The sequence below is a fragment of the Chelon labrosus genome, assembly GCF_963514085.1.
Source record: "Chelon labrosus genome assembly, chromosome: 10".
Taxonomy (NCBI): Eukaryota; Metazoa; Chordata; class Actinopteri; order Mugiliformes; family Mugilidae; genus Chelon; species Chelon labrosus.
The window spans coordinates 26,926,260-26,949,029 of NC_140360.1; the positions used below are offsets into that span (position 1 = coordinate 26,926,260).

At 41.1% G+C, this 22,770-nt stretch overlaps 1 protein-coding gene across 1 annotated transcript; it reads left to right on the plus strand.

Annotated features, from left to right (window-relative positions):
* Positions 1–799: 799 nt before the first annotated feature.
* LOC311494166 (nephrocystin-4-like) lies at positions 800–21,124 on the plus strand (the record flags this gene model as incomplete). Its single annotated transcript, XM_084553076.1, has 5 exons — positions 800–967; positions 4,118–4,309; positions 10,141–10,490; positions 19,179–19,339; positions 20,930–21,124. The coding sequence occupies exons 1-5, from the start codon at positions 846–848 to the stop codon at positions 21,122–21,124; spliced, it is 1,020 nt and encodes a 339-aa protein (XP_084409202.1). The 5' UTR covers positions 800–845.
* Between the last annotated feature and the right edge of the window lie 1,646 nt (positions 21,125–22,770).

A 22,770-nucleotide genomic window follows, 5' to 3' on the forward strand; every position in this document is an offset into this window, starting at 1 on the left:
GCGACTATACATATAAATGTAAATGTGCCGAGAGCCCTTCCCACTAAGCTTAGGTTTCTACAGTGACAGACAAGGCTACTTAATGGCCTGTAACTTGCAGTGTAGCTGGGCCTGTATAATTAATGCAGACATGCACAAGTAAACCCAGACCAGGCTAAGCTCTTCATGTCCTCTGAGGCATATGGCTGCTGTGCATTAGAGATATAAGTAAGTGTGGGGTTGGAGCAGTCGGCGTTTATTTCTAAAATCAAGTTTGACAAATCCACCACTAAGCGTTCTCTGTTATTGCCACGAGGCTTTAATCCAAAACTCCATACAACAGTTTTAATTTATATCAATTCAGAATAATTATATTTAAAGGGAACTACTATTTCTAGCATGTCACTCCCACTATATGGATATACATTGATCTAATTATCTCCTGAATGAGTGCAAATGACACAAAAGTTATATGGGTGAGTAAAAGATCGTATTTTATGCTAGAAATAAGTTGTAGGTTGTAAAGGTTGAAAAAATCAGTAGTTCCCCTTTAACTTACATGCATCCACATGCATTTATGTTTAGTAAAATTTGTCAATTTTTGGACTTCTTGCTTCCCTTAACTGTACAGTAGTGCAGTTATTTAATCACGTCACACGTCTAGAATAAGTAGCCATCTTCTATGAAGCTAATGAATGTCCACCTAGTAAAGGATAAGCTGTCTTGAAAACAGAGCATGGGTGCAAAGTAACAAAAATACTAATTTTGGAGCAATTCTAATTTATTGATCATTTATTGATTGTTTCTTCCATCATCTTATTTTGTTCTAGGCTCACTCAGCTGTCAGCAACATTGCCCACCTGGAGATGGACCTTCAGCGGGAAAGGGACAAGTCACCTTCAATGCAGGATGAAGGAGACCAACTTCAGGAGCTGCCCTTCACCCCTGTCCATGCCCCTGTCATCACTCTGGGGATGAATGTGCCAAGGTGAGCCCCTCGCTCTGTTGTCAGCTTCAGACGTGAGCAATGATCTGTCTCAGAACATAAGAAGGATTTTATGCTCTACAAAGCCTCCGTGACAGTTTTTGCTGAAGGTGTTATCAACAAATGCCATCAGGTTAAAAAGCTGACAGTTATATGAAACTGCTCAAAAAGTAAAACAAATTAAATGTCACAGGTTTGTCTCAAAGAATAACACAGGACCTCGTTCATAAAACATGCTGAATATTGTTTCCTTAATCATTTAATTTTCTGCCTCTTTTCTGCCTCTGAATGATCATCACTCATGTATATTTGAGTTATTTGTAGTGGCGTCAGATCTGCTCTCTGCAACACAAAGCTATCTCAGATCTTCTGTGAAAAGGCTATGGGTGTTGTTATTGGCATCAGCTGTGCAACATGGATTGCAATAAAGAGGCCAGCTGTTATATGTGAAACAATAATGCAATGATAGATGCTCATGATGTGCAGCCCTGGAAATCCATTAGCTGAACACTAACTTAAGTGGAATTGAATTGGTCATTGGAAATATGGATACATTTTATTAAATGTTTGTCTCATGTCATGAGATGAGATGAGATCTTATCATATCTGGTCTGGTCTGGTCTGGTCTCATCCTCCTTCTCCTTCTCCTTCTCCTTCTCCTTCTCATCATCCAGTAGATGGAATTAAATTTAATGACGGGTATTTGTAACCGTCAAGGACATCAGTTTATTCAAATGTTGCTGAAGTTAGCCTTTCTTCAAAACCAGGGTTACACACAAACAAAAACCCACCTGAATGGCTGTGGCTCAGGTGGTAGAGCGGGTTGTCCACTAATTACGGAGTTGATACCAGGCCCCTTCATGTGCTGAGGTCTCCTGTGGGCAAAACACAGAACCTCAATTTGCTCCCAATGGCAGGCCAGTGCCAGTTTGAGTGAAAGTTACCCGTTACCCATTCACTCGCAGAGACATTGTTAAATGCGTTGTGGAACTAAGGCTGAAGTGTGCAATATAAATGCATTCAATTTCCCATGTTTATGATTGTATATATTTAGAAATAAAAGGTATGCTGTATGGCTTTAACTGAGATATATTTAATGAATAGTCTCAAACAGCACGCAGGACATATACATTTATATGCTTCATGAACGACAAATACACTGTGATGTTTACTTGATTCAAACTTAATTCTGCTATAATAATTAAGTTATTCTTTTTGCTTAAGCTGCAATTTTCATGAGTAAATATGTATGTATGTCTTATATGCCTCATACTTAAGACATATAAGACATACTGTACAATACATGTTGAACATAAACATTTACCATGGGAAGCTGTATCTATAAAAAAAAAAGTCTGTGTTTTCCATATGAGGGAGGACCTGACTTGAGTGTAAGAAGAACATTCCAGACATATGAACGGGTGCATTTTGGCCATACAGCCATCCTGGATGAACACATATGGAGCTTGAGGTTGCTGCACATTCCCTGCCTTTGTTGCACTTCTGTGATTAGCACCTCTCTGCAGTTTAACCTCTCCTTTCCAACATGAGAGAGTCACTTGAGTGTTACTCGTGTCTTTTAGGTATCAGTGTTGAAAGAATTCAGTTTAAATGGCAACATGTTGCAGTTGTATCTCATCTGTTATCTCGTGTGAGCACCAGCACGGTTCTTTATTACCACAGAAGTTCACTGTCTTGTCTGCTGAGGGATATCGACTGTCTCGCTAATTGGCAACATGTGTGCTCTGGGTGGTATAGCAGCTTTGTCAACGTGTAGGAGAATTCAGCTCAGCGCCAATTTAAAGAAATCATTTTGTCAGGCTTTACATGACACTTTGGGTAATGGTCTCAGTTTAATTTGTGAGTGTGAACTCCCAGGATTAAATCCAGCTGTAAGGGAGAGATTTTGACTTTGATTTAGTTTAACAGAACGCATTCAGCTGAGCTCGCAACTTACAATCGTGCTATCAGCCAGGTCTGTTGAGATGGAACAAAGAGAAGGTGCATTCTACAATAATGGGCACAGTAACTCAGAAACAAGGCATTGTATTAGCACAGAGAGTCTGTAAATAAGCAGCTGGCACTGAAACAGTTTCCCAATCCCAGAGTCTGGATCCAGGCACGATGCTGTTCAGTTCAGTGGGCTGAAACATCTCTGCCTCCTCACTCAGAGCCAAAACATCTTTTTGACTGTTTTTAGTTTGGAATGACCCACTTCTTTGAGAAGAACAATAAAGTCTGAAGAAGTTTAATTGAAGTTGCTGTGCATATCTGATCGAGCCCCTTTTGAAATAAAAATGACGGCTCGAATATTAATCCACTGGGGCTAAATTAAGACGCAACTTTGAGCAATGGGGAGGAGAAGGAAGGCATGAAATTGACACAGCTGGAGGGGAAAACCCAATCGACTGCCTCCTTCTCTGTTGTTACCTTAATTAGTTTGATCAAGGCTTCATTCTTTTGCAAATGTGACACCGTAGGCTCAACTGTTTACCAAATGGACACAGGCTGCGTTGCTGTTATAAGCCCAAACATTATCGTTCATTTTCCAATGCTTGCACTTTAGCCAGCCATCTGTGCACTGTGTTTATCATACTGAGAGTGTTTGGTGTCAGCGTTGAAAGTATAAGTTATGAATGTTACCATAGTTGCAGAAAAACAGGTGGCCACTATGATTAGAGATAACTGCCAATTATGCTAGAAAATCCTGAGGGAGTGCTTTGGCACCCGTCCTCTCTCTCCTGTAAGTATTGCTGCTGCTGCTTGACGGATATTACTGACATCCCTGGGCTGTCTAATCATCGTTTCACCACATTTTTGTGAAGCCCACACGGATATTGAAATTCAAGTTTGGTTTAACAAGATCAAGTGACTGAACTGAAGTTATCTCCTGGAAGATAAACATCTTGAGTCAGAGTGGATCTAAGGTGAACAAAGCCGGGTGTGAAATGATAAAACAGCACTGCATTCCACTCACACCCCAAAAGATTTTCTGCCTCGTTTCCAACCACAAATCACCCAGGTGAGGCCACTGCAGGAGAAGCTGAGCACATTACCTCCTGCTGCTCGTAAAGCACCACGCTCGCTGAAGTCCATTCAGCTTGGTGAATGATCGATGTGTACGAATCTGAACGTTTTCTCTACTTTCTCTAGTTCCTGCTCGGTCAGCTCCAGGAGCTCTTTGGCCCACCTCTTCTCCTCTGGTTTCCCTGACATTGCGGACACTAGTGGGCAGGTGGCAGAAGTCCTGGACCCCACAGAACCCTTGCCCTTTGATCCCCAGCGGGAAGAGATTGACCTCCTCCAGGGAAACCTGCTGGTGTTCCAGTTTCTGGCGTTTACCAGGTGAGGCCTGCAGCACTCTGTCACATGTAGCTACTGTGTTAATATTGACTGTCAGCAGCAGCTCATATACTGCACAATATTTGTTATTGTCTTATAGATCACAACAGATTTGGCTCATATATTGATATGCTCCTGAAGTATTACTGAAAGCTCAGTTAATTGTGCTTCCAGAAATGTCAGAGCTGCTGTATTGTTAGTGAAACAGAGCAGTCATTGATTTGACAACAGCGCACCAACATCTTTTTGTACACCGAGCCACTGGCCATTTATCTGTATGGAGAAATAGATACATCTTTTAGGCGTTTTGGTTGACGGCCAAGGACAATACCCCCTTTGAGAGTTCTCTCTCACTCTTTTTTTTTTTTTCTTGAATGGCAGCCAAGATTTCAGCGCTCTTAAACCAGGCATGAAGTCCTGCCAGTCATCCTCCACACATACACTATATTACCAAAAGTATTCGCTCACCCATTCAAATGATCAGAATCAGGTGTTCTAATCACTTGGCCTGGCCCCAGGTGTATAAATTCAAGCACTCAGGCATGCAGACTGTGAAACAAGACATTTGTGAAAGAATGGGCCGCTCTCAGGAGCTCAGTGAATTCCAGCGTGGAACTGTCATAGGATGCCACTTGTGCAACAAATCCAGTCGTGAAATTTCCTCGCTCCTAAATATTCCACAGTCAACTGTCAGCTCTATTATAACAAAATGGAAGCGTTTGGGAAAAACAGCAACTCAGCCACGAAGTGGTAGGCCACGTAAAGTGACGGAGAGGGGTCAGCGGATGCTGAAGCGCATAGTGCAAAGAGGTCGCCGACTTTCTGCACAGTCAATTGCTACAGAGCTACAAACTTCATGTGACCTTCAGATTAGCCCAAGTACAGTACGCAGAGAGCTTCATGGAATGGGTTTCCATGGCCGAGCAGCTGCAGCCAAGCCACACATCACCAAGTGCAATGCAAGGCGTCGGATGCAATGGTGTAAAGCACGCCGCCACTGGCCTCTAGAGCAGTGGAGACGCGTTCTCTGGAGTGATGAATCACGCTTTACCATCTGGCAATCTGATGGACGAGTCTGGGTTTGGAGGTTGCCAGGAGAACGGTACATTTCAGATTGCATTGTGCCAACTGTGAAATTTGGTGGAGGAGGAATTATGGTATGGGGTTGTTTTTCAGGAGCTGGGCTTGGCCCCTTAGTTCCAGTGAAAGGAACATTGAATGCTTCAGGATACCAAAACATTTTGGACAATTCCATGCTCCCAACCTTGTGGGAACAGTTTGGAGCGGGCCCCTTCCTCTTCCAACATGACTGTGCACCAGTGCACAAAGCAAGGTCCATAAAGACGTGGATGACAGAGTCTGGTGTGGATGAACTTGACTGGCCTGCACAGAGTCCTGACCTGAACCCGATAGAACACCTTTGGGATGAATTAGAGCGGAGACTGAGAGCCAGGCCTTCTCGACCAACATCAGTGTGTGACCTCACCAATGCGCTTTTGGAAGAATGGTCAAAAATTCCTATAAACACTCTCCTCAACCTTGTGGACAGTCTTCCCAGAAGAGTTGAAGCTGTAATAGCTGCAAAAGGTGGACCGACATCATATTGAATTCTATGAGTTAGGAATGGGATGGCACTTCAGTTCATAGAATGAGTAAAGGCAGTGAGCGAATACTTTTGGTAATATAGTGTATGTCAAGTACATACCCACACACGGCATTCACACATACAGCCACAACTGCAGAAAAAACACATTTCCCGTCACCATTGGCTGAATAGTACCTCTGTCAGCATCCCATCACAACAACCATGGGAAGCGGGGATGCTCCTCCAGCGGGCATCCCCTCTTGACAGGGGCTGACAGTAGAGGAGGGCTGCTGAAGGATGGGTACAAAACACTCCACTTTGGTGTCCTTCTATCTTGTCATCAGCACTGTCAGCAGTGTTTATACTGTAGTTGTCTTGTTTATCATAGAATCACCACCATGGTGCCATGACCTCTTGTGTACAAACCACAGTCCAATGTAATTTCTGGCTGTTTAGATACATGTGATGCACACTGAACACATAACTGTGTGTGAATGGATACAATAGGCCTGCTTTCAGTTACAATCGACCCTTTGTTGGTCTGCTGACCACCAATCAGAGATCCCCTACCCATTGTCAGGTTCCAACTTCTTATATTACTGTTGCTAGGTTAGACGAACAATAGGAAATTGATAGCAGACTCAGGTCTGATAACTGACCTGAATTTTTCAGACTTGGGGCTATAGTTTATATCCCACATGATCATATGTAATCATGTAATGTAGCTCTAATGTAACTTTTTTTTTATAATGGAGAAATATGGAACATGTGAGCTTTTGTTGGTAGACTAGCTACAAACCTTACAATCAAACAACGCATTGACTACCACAACAATGTGTGTGTTGTGCCTGAAGTGTCCTTGACACATCATCAAATAACCTGAAGCTAAGTGATGACGTCAGTGGAGTATGAATGCTTCCATTCTGCAGCCGTGCTTCAGCACATGGAAAGGAGGAAAGAAGTGGCAGGAAAGAGGCTAAGCAGCAACAGCAACAACAACCACTTGAAATCTTGTTACAACCCAAAGGCATATGAAAATTATTGGGGCTGCATCCTTTTTCCTGCTTCGCAGTTATTTTTATCAGTGAGTCTTTGAAATATTGTCAGGCATTCATGAAAAATGCCCCTCAGAATCTTCCAGAAACCGAGGCAGGCCCTCAAATTACTTGTTTGTTCAAGCTGCTGTGATTGTGGCTGTTATGTCCGTCGAAATGGGCTAGGGGATGAGGGGAGCTGCAATAAAAGAAAGAATCTGGGAAGAAAAGGCCGGAAAAAACAAATACTAATAGTATTTATGCACTGTGAAAAAAACATAACCAAATAACAGCTCAAGCTGTAACAGAAACCAAGAATAATCTCAGCTACAACTACCAGCTATGATATCAAATACAACAAAAACCTAAATTACGACACCATCCCTCCGCACTGAGGGAGTAATTTCATCCCCAAGCACACAGGCAGCCTGATTGCTGCCCAAATGGCCCCCTCAGCATACCGTGGCCTTCTCTCCCAATCTTGGTACTTATGATACAACTCTTATGAGGGAACATCTGCGCTCAACCATCCGCTCCAGGACGGGGGTGCGTGGGTGGTGTACCCTACAGGAGGCACAAGGGAGAGGGAAAAGACAAGGCACACATGAAGAACACTCAAACCATGTAACAGTGTTTTCCTTTCACTTGCTGTCATTGTGTGTTTGAGCCTCTAAAGTGAAACATTGCTGCCTAAATAGCAGTAAGAGTAAAAGTAAAACCTTTACATACCCTTAGACCAGGGATGGGCAACTGGCGGCCCGTGACCTCACTCGACGTGGCCCTTAGATAAATCTTTGAAAATTATAAATCTCTATCCTCTGCGGCACTGAATCAGTTGTAATGACACAGTTGGCCACTAGATGGCGCCTCTAATGCAGACGCCGCCTCGCACACGCTTCCACCGGGTCTTCTCCACCAGTGAAGAAGAGACGTTGCGCCATGGCGAAGAGCGGAGGAGAGAGAAAATCTGATCGAGAAAATCGTGTCTTTCAGGTGAAAGAAAGTTATCTGTTCACAGAATGTAAAGGCAAACCTGTGCTTAGTCTGCTTACAGACGCTATCTGCCATGAAAGATTTCAATTTAAGTTGCCGCTACAACACGTTGCACAAAGTTAAATACGAGAAGTGAAGCTGCAAGGGCTGCTATCATAGTGGACCTTAAATTAAAAGTACGCAAACAACAGCGGCTTTTTACCAGTGCCCACTGCTGGTAGTGGTGAGGTAGAGTGGGTATACAGGGGAAATGTTAAACTGTTTCTTGGTGTAAAAATGCACAAATGAATTAAATAAATAAATAAATCACAGTAAGTGGTTATTTTTTGTTTGCTTCACTAAGCACACACATATATACATATATATATTTATAAATATATATATAAATGTATTCTAAGTATACACACACAAACATATTTAAAATGGCAGTTTTATCATATTTGGTTAAGTGTGCGGTCCTATGTGGCCCTCTGGTAGTGTTGATGAAAAATTGTGGCCCCCTCCATCATTTAGGTTGCCCATCCCTGCCTTAGACTAATCAAACTTGCTTTAAGAGGAGAACCTGAAGATGAAGAGTAATGTTATGTAGGTAAACTATTCCACTTAAACCTTCATCACTTCCAGAACACGTCCTGGTTCAACTTTACTGCTGCTGTTGTGAATGTTTGATGTCCACACATACCATAAAGACTTTAAAACTGTTGAAACTTTAAAACGATTTGGTTGTATAAACCTAGGTATATTGTCAGATTACGAAAGTAAATATTTAAAGCCTGCAGTTAAGTTAGCTATCAGTTGGAGAAAGCTCAGCAAAACAGAGTGTAATTTCAGAAAGTATGGATTTTTACTACATCTTAACAAGAATCCTTGCCTTAAGAATCTTTCTTTCTCAAGGCAAACCGAAAGTGCAATCTGTAGCCACGCTCTTGAACATATTGCGTATCTGTGTGGCTCGTTGTAGAGTGGGGTGAGGGTGGGTTACCTCGTAATTATGACAAACAGGTATGGTAGGCAGGGATTTAGGCAGCGGCAGCAGTAGCACTTAGGCAAGCGGGGAGCCTGTGGATAGGCAGTGTAATTTCTACCCCTCGCCCAGGCGCCATAATTATCAATCTTGTCTGTTTACAAAATGAATATTAATGCCGGCTCCTCTTTGAAGATGGAGCACGGTAGCATTTTTAACAGTGGAATGCCATAGTGGGTGATTGACTGGGAGGTCATAAGTCGCTCTTATTAGATTCCACTTTGAAATCTGCGGCTCTGACAGACTGCCCATGGTCACGGGGGTCTCCCAGCACTCCTCCTTTTTTTTTATTTTTTTTTTTTAAGCTCATTGTTATTGAATACTCAATGACTGATTGCTAATCTACTCATCAAATGGCAACCAAAAGAGGCCCATTCTGAAACTTATTATCATTATTTAGTGTGTGCAATGCTGGAATCGATGCTCAGACGCTTGCCGGGAATTTTCGTGGGCTGCATTTGCACTTTGAAGTGTGGGATTGGAAATGTGTATGTGTGTGTGAAATCACACTCAGAGGGTGGTGTTGTATGAAAAGCAATACACTGCACCAGGAGGTTTCCATAACCGCGCAGACTTTTTTTTTTTCTGAATAGCAGTCCTAGTAAACAAGAAATAGGATCCCATGTGTGTTAACAGACTGGAATACAACCATATTTATACACACTTTTCCTCAGAACTTTCCACAGAAGTTTTCGTTCTGCTTGAAGAAGCTACGCTTTCTGCTTATTAAGAATTAAATGTGTGATGTTGTACCTCCTCTATCAACAGTCTGATTTATAGCCTCTTTAGAGGTGTGATTTACCCCCTTAACTTTTCATCCTCCTGTTGATTATTGGGTTTTCAATTTTAAGTAGCTATAAATCTGAATTACTGACTCTGATAGGACCTGCAAGAACTGTAATTTAATCTTTTTCTTTCCTGGAATTGTCTGAGGTAAATCATTAACTGTAAAGTGATTTGCTTTCCCAGGATTTTAATGACATTTTCAACCGTAAATTCTCACATAGGCATGCCACTCCACTCAGCATATTTATTTTGTAATAAAAAGATCAAAGAATTTATTATTTTGTCATCAGCTTCAGGGTTTTAAATCAGTCGCTTAAACATATATTTACACGTAGATTTTCAGTGTAGCTTATAGATATAGAGCTATCAGCAAATATTTTTTGGAATAATCAATCACTGTTTGTTTTGACAGAATACCAATGGCAGGTGTTGGTCCTGACTGGCCTGACAACATCTACGTCACCTTCCAGTTCTATCGCTTTCCACCAGTCACGTCGCAGCAGCTGAAGCTACTCACCAGTGACAAGGCTCAACACAAAGCTAGTGATCCACTTCCCTGTGTCCTGGCCTCCATCAACAAAGATGGCACTGTCAACAAAGGTATGGATTTGCGAGTTGTGTCAGCACTGGAATTTGCATGTTCTCCCTGTGTCTGCAAGAGTTCTCTCCGTGTTCTCCGGCTTCATCTCACTATCCAAAGGCATAACATTATGACCACCTTCCTAATATTGTGTAGGTCTCCCTTGTGCCTCCGAAACAGTTGTGACTCATCAGTGAATGGACATGGGCCTTCTGAGGGTGTCCTGTGGTGTCTGGCACCAGAATGTTGTTAGTGGGGGCCTTTGGGTCCTATGGGTTGAAGGGAGGGGCCTCTGTGGATCATCCCACAGATACTTGATCAGTTTGGGATCTAGTGAATTTGGAGGCCAGGTCAACACTTTGTTCTGTTCTTCATGTTTTTTCAGTTGTTCCTAAAGCGTTTTTGTGTGTGTGTCTGTGTCAGGCTGCATCCTGCTGGGGATGGCTGGTGCCATCAAGGAGTGTCATTGGATTGTCACAAGATGGTCAATGGCATTTACTTCTCCTGTCAGTGGTTTTAATGTTGTGGCTGATCAGTGTATAAAGGTTCTATGACTGAGGACTACAGAATGAATTCTTCATGTCCATGCTCTGTTAAATACACACACTTCTGCGTAGGTTTATGGCATCGATCACAACCTGTGTCAGAGAATCTGTTTCAGATTATGCTCATAAACCAGGGCTGTGATTTATTTTACTGCTGTCCAGGTTAACATTGTTCGATTACTTCCTACAAAATTCAAGCTCGTTCCACGATGCTCCGCGATGTTCTCTGAGGCACTTCCTTTCCAATCAGCAGAGCGGGCTCTGATTGATGTCTCGTCTATTCATGTAGCAACTAATGAAATGGAAGAGATATTACAGCTTCTGACAGAGCATGATATTGAACACACAAACAACACCCTCCCCCCACGCCTTTCTTCCTACACCTACCCATATTCTTCACTCCCCAGACACACACTCCAGTCTAACTCTAACTCTGTCAATATTTCTCAGTCTGCCTCTGCTTCTCTCTCAGCTTATATCATCCAGTGTGCACTTCCTCAAAGCCCTCCTACATCAAGACAAATCCTTCCAGATATTCTGTGGCTGGGAGCTTTTCCACCTGTTAACAGACCGAACTACTAAAGCCTTCTTTTCTTATTTGAGTGATTAAGCGCGACAGTTTCTCATTTAACCATTTGTTAATTTACTGTTTGTTTAACATGCTCAACTACCAGAAAGGTAAACACTGTTAATGCGCTAATGACAGACCTAGTCATTGAGGTTTGTTATGAAATTGCAAAATGTCACATTAAATACATAAAATTACAACGTCAGGCAACAATGACACAGTAAAACCTGTAGACATTTACCTGTAGACGACAGTTCTATAATCAGAGTCAAATATGCTGCCTTCAAATGTTTACTGTGTTCATGAGAACAGTTCATATGAACAACCCTGTATTTGGCTGAAATCAGGGAAACTGTCAGGTGGGATACAGTGTTTCAGTTTAATTCAAATGCGAGAGCGCATTGTTGTGATTGTGATTAATGCATTTATGGGTGTTCTGGTCATTTGAGCATGATTAAACATGCCGCCTTTAATGTGGCTATAAAAAAAGCTTGTCGCCTTTTGTGTTTGCTGTTTACGTTCATATCATGAAAATACAATATATTGGTCAGCACCCAAGTACATATGAGTATATGTAAATCTGACCGTATTATTATAATATATATAACTCTTCTCTGGCCATAGTATTGGCACATATTAACTTATAAACCAGATACTGTACCCCAGAAGGCATATTTGTGTTTGTCCTGATTGTGGTCTCATTTCACTACATTTATTTCAGGTCACATAATGCCAGTGTCTATAAAGAACAGCTGACTCAATGTCATCCCGGAAAATCAAGGAACATTGGACAATTTAGTAAAGGTTATATAGGCCTGTTTTAAATACTAATCAGCAGAATTTCATCTTCCAGGTGGGTAAATAAGCTTTAGGTTGCTAATATAATCCATAAAAAGATTGAGGATACAATGACAGTGTTATGTTTCCCGGTAATTTGAGAAAAGCTTAGATGTGCCTTATGTTATCATCAGTTTAGGTAAAAAAGCTTAAAAGCTGTAACGGGTAGGAATTTCCCTTTATAGCTATAATCAGTATCCAGACAGTACAGTGACTGTTCCTCCTTCAGGAGCATGGTATTTCATTGATATTTTACTGTGTGAATGAATGGCTGAGCTGCGGTTGCCATTCTTCAGCAGATTCAGGGTCATAGTCTTTCCATTAGATGCTTCAAATTGTCGATGTGATTGAAATCCCTCTGTACGACGTCTAACATTGAGCTGATTGATTTTTGTTTTCTCTTTCCCATTCTTGGAAAGTCTTTGCAGCCCGAGGCAATATTTACTGCTACCGCATTCATGATTCATTGCTGAGATGAGGTGTTGGTATTGTTTGCTGTGTGGCCTTGTGAACACATTAAATAAGCGTCCACATTTGTTTGTTTGTTTGTTTTATCGAGTAGCGTATGGTTTGTGGTGTCCTCGACGCCTTTAATAGTCTTGGTGTTCGGGGGAGTGATTGCAGAACCTAATCCAGACCACACTTATTTTTTCGCTTTTACTTTAGAATTCCTATTAAAGACTTTTCAATGTGTCTGCATCTGAATGTCATGATGTTGACTGAGTGGGAAAATGATCTCGAATTGACAAATCCATTCTTCGGGCAATAAAGTTGTTTATTTCAGCTGTGAACGTGGACGTCAAGTGGCCACTGAAGGAACTACACCTCAGTGCTTGCTTCATTTTTCAGCCTTAGGGATTGCTGCTTGGGGGCAACTGACTGACCACCACTCAGTGTAGCATGAACAGACATGTAGCTCTGGTAGTCGGAGCCAAGAGCCATGAGAAACCTCTGTCAGAGTTGCATTTCTCTGTTGGAAAGACATAGACTCTGACAGAGCCTTGACACTCGCTAGATGCACATTTATGGCCCTTCCTATAAGTGCCTCTTGGCTGTGAGTGTGTCTGTGGCAGAGTGTCAGTACACAAAATCCCGTCGGTTTTTCTTGGCATGTACTGCAGCTTCTGAACATCATTGTCACTGTGAGCATGGTAGGATGCTGACTTTAGCATTTAGCTCCAAGCATGTAGCAGTTAACTAAATACTTTTTGCAGTTCAGTAAAACCAACTGAAACTATTCAGGCTTTTACAGCAAATCTATTTTAGTATTCAGACTCTCAGTTGAATGTTCTTTCATACTCAATATATTACACATGCAAGAGGAATAAAGGCAGTTTTACTGAAAAGAAGATAATCATGAAGGATGCTTGCAAGATAGATTGTGAAAATTAAGCTGTGTTGTTGTGTGTTTTAAGACATTGTTTTTTTTCTTATATTACACAAATCCATAGTGACTTTTACTTAGTTTGCTGCATTGCATCCTTGGATAGAAATTACACTTGCAGTTACAACACTTTGACAAATACACTAGATTATACTGATACTGATTGAGGGAGGCAGTTTCATTTCCCTTTTACAATAACATTTTTGCAGCTCTCTTTTACTACCTAATTAGACAAATTAAAGTTGACGTATAAGATTGAACATGCTTTTATTGCCTGCGCTTTAATTCATACAAAAAGATGTGAGTAATCCAAGTATTCTGCAAGATAGATGATCCATTGTCTGCTGTTTCCTCTGTGTGTGAGCCTAATGAAACCACTTCATGTTTTCACTGGTTTTTCACTAGCTGTCAAGTTAGTTTCACTCTATATGAAAAAACATACAATCATATGTAAATTTCGATATATGTCCAAAGAGGTACATGCCAGATCTGCTCTAACTTCAGAAAATATGTGGTATAGGATTTGGTAATCATTTATCTGCACAGTGACAGATTCAAAACCTGTTCTCGGCGGTCTGGACTCATTAATGAGTTACAATACAGTCTTAACTTCTGTCCCCAAGACACTTCACCCCTGTTCACACCTTGAGACTGGAGCCTCACACTGACAATGGGTCATTAGAGCACCATTCATTGGAGAAAGAGGACAGGGTCAAACAGTCTCCTCTAATGACAGCTAGTATCAGGTCATTAACAGACACCAATCAAGTGAGTCTCTGATGGCTTACACCCATGGATATTCCTATTTAAACCTCGACTCCCCACCAGTCCTTTAAAATCAAGAAGCTACCGTAGCAAAACGTCTTCAAGAAACTCTACAAGTCCAGTAGCCTTTCTTTAAGGTTTTTGGATATTAATGATTTGAGTTAATCCTTTTGAATGGGGCTTCCAAACATGCATTTTCAAGTTCCATCATTTTTGTGACCAAAGAAAACATTGGTCTTTTCCTCCCAGTCATACAGACCAGAGGACACTGGTAGCTATAAACACTCAAAGACTGTGAGAGGAATGAGGCACTGCTGTGGCTTGATAATTTCCTCATGGATATCAGCTGACTCATAAACTCTTATCTCAACGGCTGATTTCACTCAGGAAATAACGTTTTTCATGATTACGTGAAAGAAATTGGAATGGTTAAACTGTATGTAATTGAATAAAAGTGTTTAGCGGAGACTAAATGAATGATATGGAGCTTCAACAAGAGAGAATCTCATTGTAAAGTCAGTGGTAGGACCAACTTAAACAAATAATGATACAGTCACAACAAATCAATACGTGAACTGATTCTGAGCAATTATTAACCTGGGAGAAGAATAATCCAAGATATGCACCGCACAGCGAGAGTCAACCCACGCTGTTTTTTGTTCATTTTGCCTCCTGATAAGAGCTCTGTTCAAGACTCTGCGCTCGACAGACATACAGTATCTGAGGCATAGTGTTTCAGATTGTCCGGGCATCCGTCCATTTCTCAAGAAAGTGATTGAACACCTTGAAGGATTTTCTTAAAACTTGCCAAAAAAGTGCACTTTTCTGTTTCTCGCCTGGCTGAGCAGGCACCCTATCTCTCTCGCCACATGATGCCCTTTCTCTCTTCACTGTCACTATGAAATAAAGGCCTAAAATGGCCAAAAATAGATTTAATTAAATGTGCAAAAATGTTGACTTAGACTGTGGGATGAATTTAAATTTGGTGTTGAAGGTCACTGTGACCTCAGAGAACAAGTTTCTGCCTATAACGCATGCAAATGTCTGATAGAATAAATGGGTGAAGTGACTGCATTCTATATCAAAGTCATCTTTGCTGTGATCATAATGTTCTGTAAAAACCCCTCTATTAAATCCCTATATTCTATAGTTTTATGAGCGTTGACAGACATGGAAGTAAACTGCAACTTTACTGGTTGGTGGAAGCAAACAACTATAGGGCTAGTATTTTTAAAGTGGCCATCTCAAAGGTCAACTCTGGTCGAGATGGTGACATCCGGTGGTGACAACTAATGAGGTTTTAGTGCTACATGTCACAAAACAAACTGTCATGCAGTAAGTGGCCTGTGAGCAACAGTGATCAGATTTTATTTTGCCTACGACGTGAGTGAAAGTTAACTGGTTACCTCTATGAGAACTTGGAGGTGTGCAGCTTGTAGTCTGCAGCTCTTCACCTAATAGCTCACTGTGGCTGCTCCTTCCAAAAAATGGACAAAAATGACCGTTGTCTTGTTTTGTAGACAAGATTCTGATGAATGATAGCAAAGTGCTGAGCATGCTGTCAAACACATTACATTTCCTGTGACTACCTTATAATAAAAGTCAGTTTGGGTTTTGTCATTTAAAATAATTTAATGTGAAGCTACAGCAGTAGGAAATGTTCAGTTTCCATTAGCAAAACTCTCTCAGCCCGTCAGCTGTCATATGATGACAGTTTAGCATTCTGCGTTCATATCCAGACACAGATACTGAACAAACACAGTTTCACTTTCTGTGAGTATTTGTGGCATAAACATGTTATTTTCCATGTTATCAATCAACATGTGCGGGGAGCTTTAGTCAAAACATATATATATAAAAAAAAGTTAATCATATGTGTGATATTGCAGCAAGAAACCCTGATTGGCCAATAAAATGTGTTTCTTTTCAAACACAGATATATTGATGACGTGTAAGATTGGTCTACCCATAATGCTTCAGTTTGCATCAGTCTCTACTCCATCAGTGCACTTTGCATCCTCACTGTTTTCTTTGCCTGCAGCCTTCTCGGTGTTGTTGAGAGTTGTTGATCCCCTGCAGGATTTTCAGCCTGGACAGACTGCTGTGTACTCACCAGGCAGGCCATCCAGGTTAGGGGGAAGTCTGTTGGGTGCCGCTTTCTTGTCTGCAGACCTATCTACACACGAGCTACCCTGTACAACCCTTGGGCCAGTTCTGTCAGCTCTTCCCTGCTTGTGAGCACAAACACACGCAGCACAGTCTGTCTCACTCTCCCGCTCTCCCTCCGCGCTCTCGTTGCTACCCTTCCACAGCACACAAGCCCAGAGCATGCTGGGAGAATTAATGGCCCAAGTGGAGAGAGTTGGCGGGTGGCTGGGGAGAAGGAAGGAGGAGGGGGAGAAGGAGTCTGAATTGGTTTGGTTGTAGGAAAGAGTTGAAGAACAGAAGAGAGCACGGAAATATCAAGACTGCTCTGGTCTTTGTCTGCTTCCCTACGTTTCTTTAACCTTTTTTTAAATACTTTCAAACAGGTCTGCAATAGCTTTAAAAACATTTTCTCTGCCACCTATTCAGATAGAATGTATATACAATTTCATCATAATATCACTAGACACAGTCCCAGAGGATTTTCTATTTCGAGAATCCAGAACAATGCTTTAGTTGTTATAATAACTTAAACCAAAATGATGTTTTGCCAATGGAATTTAATTCTTCAGCTAGTTTATTACGTAACAAAGGCACCCATTATCAGCAGTTTAATCGCTAGGTTTTTAGAACTTCCTCATCGAAGAGGACAACATTGGAAATATCACTGACACCTATGCTCCATTCATGAATGATGACCACGAGATGCTCAAGGAAGCTACAATAGGAAGAAGCTTAGATGGTTTTGTTACATAGAATAAAATTTGATTAAGTCATGAGATGGAAATCTACAATTCCAGGATACCCGGACAAACTCCAGCTTGTAGTGATGATCAGCTGTTACGGTTTAAAAGTTCCAGTTAAAGCTATCATGGACATCTTGGTGCTCATTGTTTTTTAGGTTTAAGTAGTCATTCAAATGTAAACATATCTATAAAGGGATCCATAAGGAATCAGCTTGTGCAGGTCGGTTTGATGCTGAGATCAGATTTGGATTCAAACCTTTTTGTTTGAACCCTAGGAAACAACCCTCAAAACAGTCTCAGTTTTCATGCATGCATCATGGGAATAGTGACAAGCACTAAAGATGTGTGTTTGAAAAAGTTTTCCTTCATGTGATGAGAGAGTCTCTTTAACACAGCAGGTCTGTCACCAAAGGTCCTCATTACTCTGCTCCTATCCAGCCGGCTGCTTCTCTGCATGTTCAACTTATGGGAATAAAGGCAGCGTGAGGGCTTTGATACAGACTTGGAGGGATGCTGTGGTTGGGGGGAATTCTAGGATTCAAGTTGGCACACAGAGCCACCCTCACACCTTTAATGAACACACGTGGCAACAATAACACGCTGTGGATGGTTGGGTTTACGGTGCAGCTCAGTGCACACAGTACCCACTCAACAGCTGAGTTACATCGCTGATCACTTTCCTTTGAATGGCTTGTACTTTTAGTCACAACGTGGTCATTCATTTTATCACAATGAAAAGATTTGTGTTTGCATCCTTGGCTGTGACCTTGCAAGAGAAGACAACTGAACAAACAGTTCATGGTCTTCAGATTAACTTCTTAAAACCTTAAACTGTGTGTTAGTAGTTCTTCCGAACTGAATTCTCTTCAAATCTCCTCCTCTTCAAGGTTCAAGTGTGTCAATTGTGTATGGGGTGCTTAAGCCATGACTTTATCCCACTTTTCATTAAATCCCTCTTGAGGTTTTTTGGCAGTCTGTTTGGAGCCACCATTATCTAGAATTATGGGAACCCTCGGGTGCCTCTGATTTTGTGAAATGGCTTCATACTCCCTGGTTATTGTACTCTCACGCTGCGCAGTCACCAGTCATAATGCCACCCAGCAGAGGGCTGGGACTGCACCAGTTAGGATCTTTCCACATGGCCGATGACAGATGTTACGACTCTTCCTGCAAATTTAAACCCATCTGGGCGGAAGGAAAGGCTCAATAATCACAGTGGTCACTTTTTCCTCACTTTTTCATTGTGTGTGTTAGAGGTCAAAACTGATGGAGCAAACCTTTATTCCCAAATATGCCTTACGCTCTCACAGCACAGGATCAGTGAGTAATTTGTCAGTCTGGACAATGTGATTTACAGCTAACTGAAGCTATAAAAGCAGTTGTTAGGAGTAGTTTACTACTACAGATGTAAGACCACTGATCACTAAGTGAGACGTTTTTTTGTTTTGTTTTTAATGAATCGGCCGCCATTTTATGTTTGTATCTTACATGCACAGACTAGGACATAGGTGAAGTGATAGCACAGTTCAGCGTCACACCTCTTGCAAGTAGTTGATAGCAGTAACGCAGAAAGAAACACAAGTTTTAAATATGTTTAAAAAACTGTCTTTGCAAATGTTTAACCAGTAAATGTTATTAATAGGTTTATTTGATCTCAAGCAAATATAAATGTTCCACTGGATACCTAATACCTCCCTACTTTAGTCACTTTATTGGGAGGTATTTCTTTATAGCATTATTTACTGTATATTACAGTCCGCTGATATGAGTTCAGTGAAATTTGTGGTCTGTTTTCATCTGTATTGCAGGTGTCCACATATTTAATGCTTTTATACATTGTCCATATTTTTTAATATCTGAAGTCTTCTCTCCTTGTCCAGGCTCTCCAGGTCTGCAGGTGCAGTTCAGAGTGGATGACAGTTTCCTGAGGCCAGGAGAGAAGCGCTGGTTCCTTCGCTACCTGGCCCTCCATACCATGCACATCGACATCTGGGACAGTGACTCATTGCTCCTCATTGGTTCTACTGCCATAGAGCTCAAGGTACAACACCTATTTACTTACTAAATGACCACTCTGTAGGCCTTAGAGCAGGGGTGGGCAATTATTTTTCCCAAGGGGCCACATGAGAAACAGTAAATATCTTGGAGGTCCGTGCCAATAGGCAGAACTCAATTCTGCGCCTGCAGCATTGGTATGTTATATTTTGTGCTGGTGTTTTTAGTAAAGGGATGATCAAGAAAGCAATTAGTCATACTTGAAATGCTTTATTAACAATGAACACATTCTCTTATAAAGTGCAGTTAATTAAATCTTAAATAAAATCTGTACCAATGAACTTTTAAAATATAAACTAAATTTATTTATTTAACTGTTAATCTATTAGTATGATTTGTGTTTTTAAATGGTCATATATAATATTTATATTGGCTAATACTATTGCATATTAAATAAATGGTCATTCATTCGACTCAACATCCTAAACCACACGTGTCAAACTCAAGACCCATAACTGTATCCGGCAAGATAATATTTTCTATCTATCAGAACTGACCCGCAGGTATTTTGCGTGCGTCAGGCAGGAACATCTCATGGTTGCCCTGGCAACCGCACAGCGTATCGGTACAGCAGCGCGGCACTCTGAAGTTCATACGGTTGACCAATAATACTAAAATATGTTAACGGAGATTCTGACACAAAGACGTAGTAACTCTGTACCAGTTAGCAGAGTCGCTATGTCTTTATAACCAGTTAGCAGACCAGTTAGCAGACCAGTTAGCAGACAACGGGCTAAAAAAAATTCTGTCCGGATGATCTGTCGAGAACAAATGAGAACTTTACGCGAGCCGGTCAGAGTCAGCAAAAGGGCCGTATACGGCCCGCGGGCCATACCATGCCCAGGTCTGCCTTAGAGGAATCAGCAAGCTGACTAGCTAGCTTAGACTGATCCCTTTGTATTATCAAAAGGATCAACTCTGTTCTACATTACTCTATTCAGTTACTTTCAATATACAACTTCACCAGCAGGTACCTCTAGATCCTACACACTGGTCCTTAACATGTTACAATGTGATTAAAAGTTGTGGTCACCTGATATTTCCAAATACTTAACACATTGTGTTAACGCATGCATTATGCATTACACACCTTATGAAACTACTGCACATGTCCTGGATTCATGCAGTGTTGCTTTAACACTTTTAACACAAGGAAGCAAGTTTTTCAAAGAAAAGAAAAGTATCAGTGTTGCTCCTGTTATTTGTGGTCAAGGATTCGAGCAAGCAGCACAGCATTTCTTAATATTTTATCCACTGAAGAACGAGGAAACAGAGATGAAAGGCTTTTTAATTTCGGTCTTTTCAACTCTGCTATTATTGATTGGACAGAAACTCTTGAGAACCTCAATGTGTAAATTATTTTTTTTGTAATATTTGCAAAGAGAAAGTATTTAGGGAGTAGTTCTGAACCCATCAATTTATCAATAAACAAATTCCCAACAGTTCCTAAGCCGTCCATCCATGCTTTCATTCATTTTTGTGTCTAATTTACCTTTGAAATCTTGAGTGTGTTTACTTGCATACGCTATATTGTTCATAACTGCATCTCACAGATTTTTCGTTCATGTATTCCCAGTACATGCTGCGTCAGGGTAAATCAGCAGTACAGGCCCTTCATGAGGTGGAGGTACTGACCACGGACTACGTGGGGGAGGACACCTTACTGACGGGCACAGGTTTGGGTCATCGCTCAGCCCCCAGCCCATTGACAGTTCACACTCTCATCAGAGGACGGCTCCACATACGCACAGGCAACATAGGCAAGTACTGACACACTTTCTTGACCCTGAATTGCTGGAGTCTTTGCGTACAAGTGTTGACATGACCACGGTCACATAAAATATCAATTTACATCTATATTTCTTTTTATATGTAAATATATATATATATATATATATATATATATATATATATAAGGACTGATCTCATAATGAGAATATTTGTTCATTATCTGGGCATGTGTTATAGGGGCGGCTGTGGCTAGGTAGAGCAGGTTGTCCACGAACCAGAGGGTTAGTGGTTTGATTCTTGAGCAAGACACTGAATCCCCAGTTGCTCCCAGTGCGTGACACTGGTGTGTGAATGTGTGAGTGCTTGTGTGAGCGAATGGATAGATGAGTCTGTGACTGTAAATGGCTTTGATTACCAATAGGTAGAAAAGCGCTATATAAAAGCAAGACCATTTACCATACAAATGAATTTGGCACCTGTTTTGTTCTGCCCTCTGTACGGCAATTTTTAAGCCATTGACATTTATTACAACTTTAATAGAAAAAAATTGGACAAAATGAGCCATCACCTACTAAGTGATGAAGTACTCTGATGGACTGCTGTACTATCTAGCATAATCAATTAAGAGTTGCATTCAAGCATCACTCATTATAAAGAACGGCCAATTTCACAAGTAAATGTTATATGACTGGATTGAAATTACGGATGCATTAATGTCTTTATCGCTTTAACACTACAGCTAGTAAAGGTAAAAATGATATCAGTGATTTTATTTAATGCTGGGTAGTTTGTAAATATACTCATCATCTCATAATTGGCATCAACTAACACCTAATGTTTCCATGGTTAAAACCGCTCCTACTCAACACAGGCATGCCAGGCAGCATTGTATGTGTTTTGTTTATGAAGCTGACCCTATGAGGTTATCTTTGTGGTCATTATTGCTATAACTGTGAAGTCATCCAGGTCATGGTATATCCAAAAACACTTATTAGGAACTGAGCTCTTAGTTCCTAATATGTATCATTGAGCCACCATGATTGATTGATGATTTCTATTAGGTAAATGTGAGAGCCTTTTGATATGCTTTACCTTTACATATTACTTGGTAGTGAGTATACATTGAGATGTGGTGTGGATAATGTGCTGGAAAGAATTCATCGGACTTGCCAGATAGTCAAATAGTCTAACTTTGTATTGCTGTTAGCACATGAAGACACTTAAAAGTAAAAGAGACCAAACCTAGCACTGCTCCAGTGGGACGCAGAGAGGGGTTGAGAGCATGTGCATGGGATGGGGTGCGAAAAGCTTTGTAGTTCTGAAAACATGACGGCAAATGTAAGCGAAGCCAGGAAAGTAAGTACCTCTCAAAAGAAAATCCACTTTCAGTATCACCCGACTCTCCTTCGACATCTGAAATATTTATGTGTGTTTTATATTCAGGTCGTATTCCATTTGGAGGCTTAGATTATGAAGTAAGGTTGTCTGTTTACTTTTACTGATGTGTAGAGTTAGGAAATGACAGTGAGACTGCTCCTGCTTTTGAAACTTCCCATTTTCAACAACAGCAGGCGGAGGTGTGCAGGCTTGCAAAGCAAACACTGTGCCAAAGCAAATATCTTGATGTGATAGTTCCACTCCGTCTAGCAACCGAGCACCTTGCCTCTTCCCTTGCACTCATCCAAT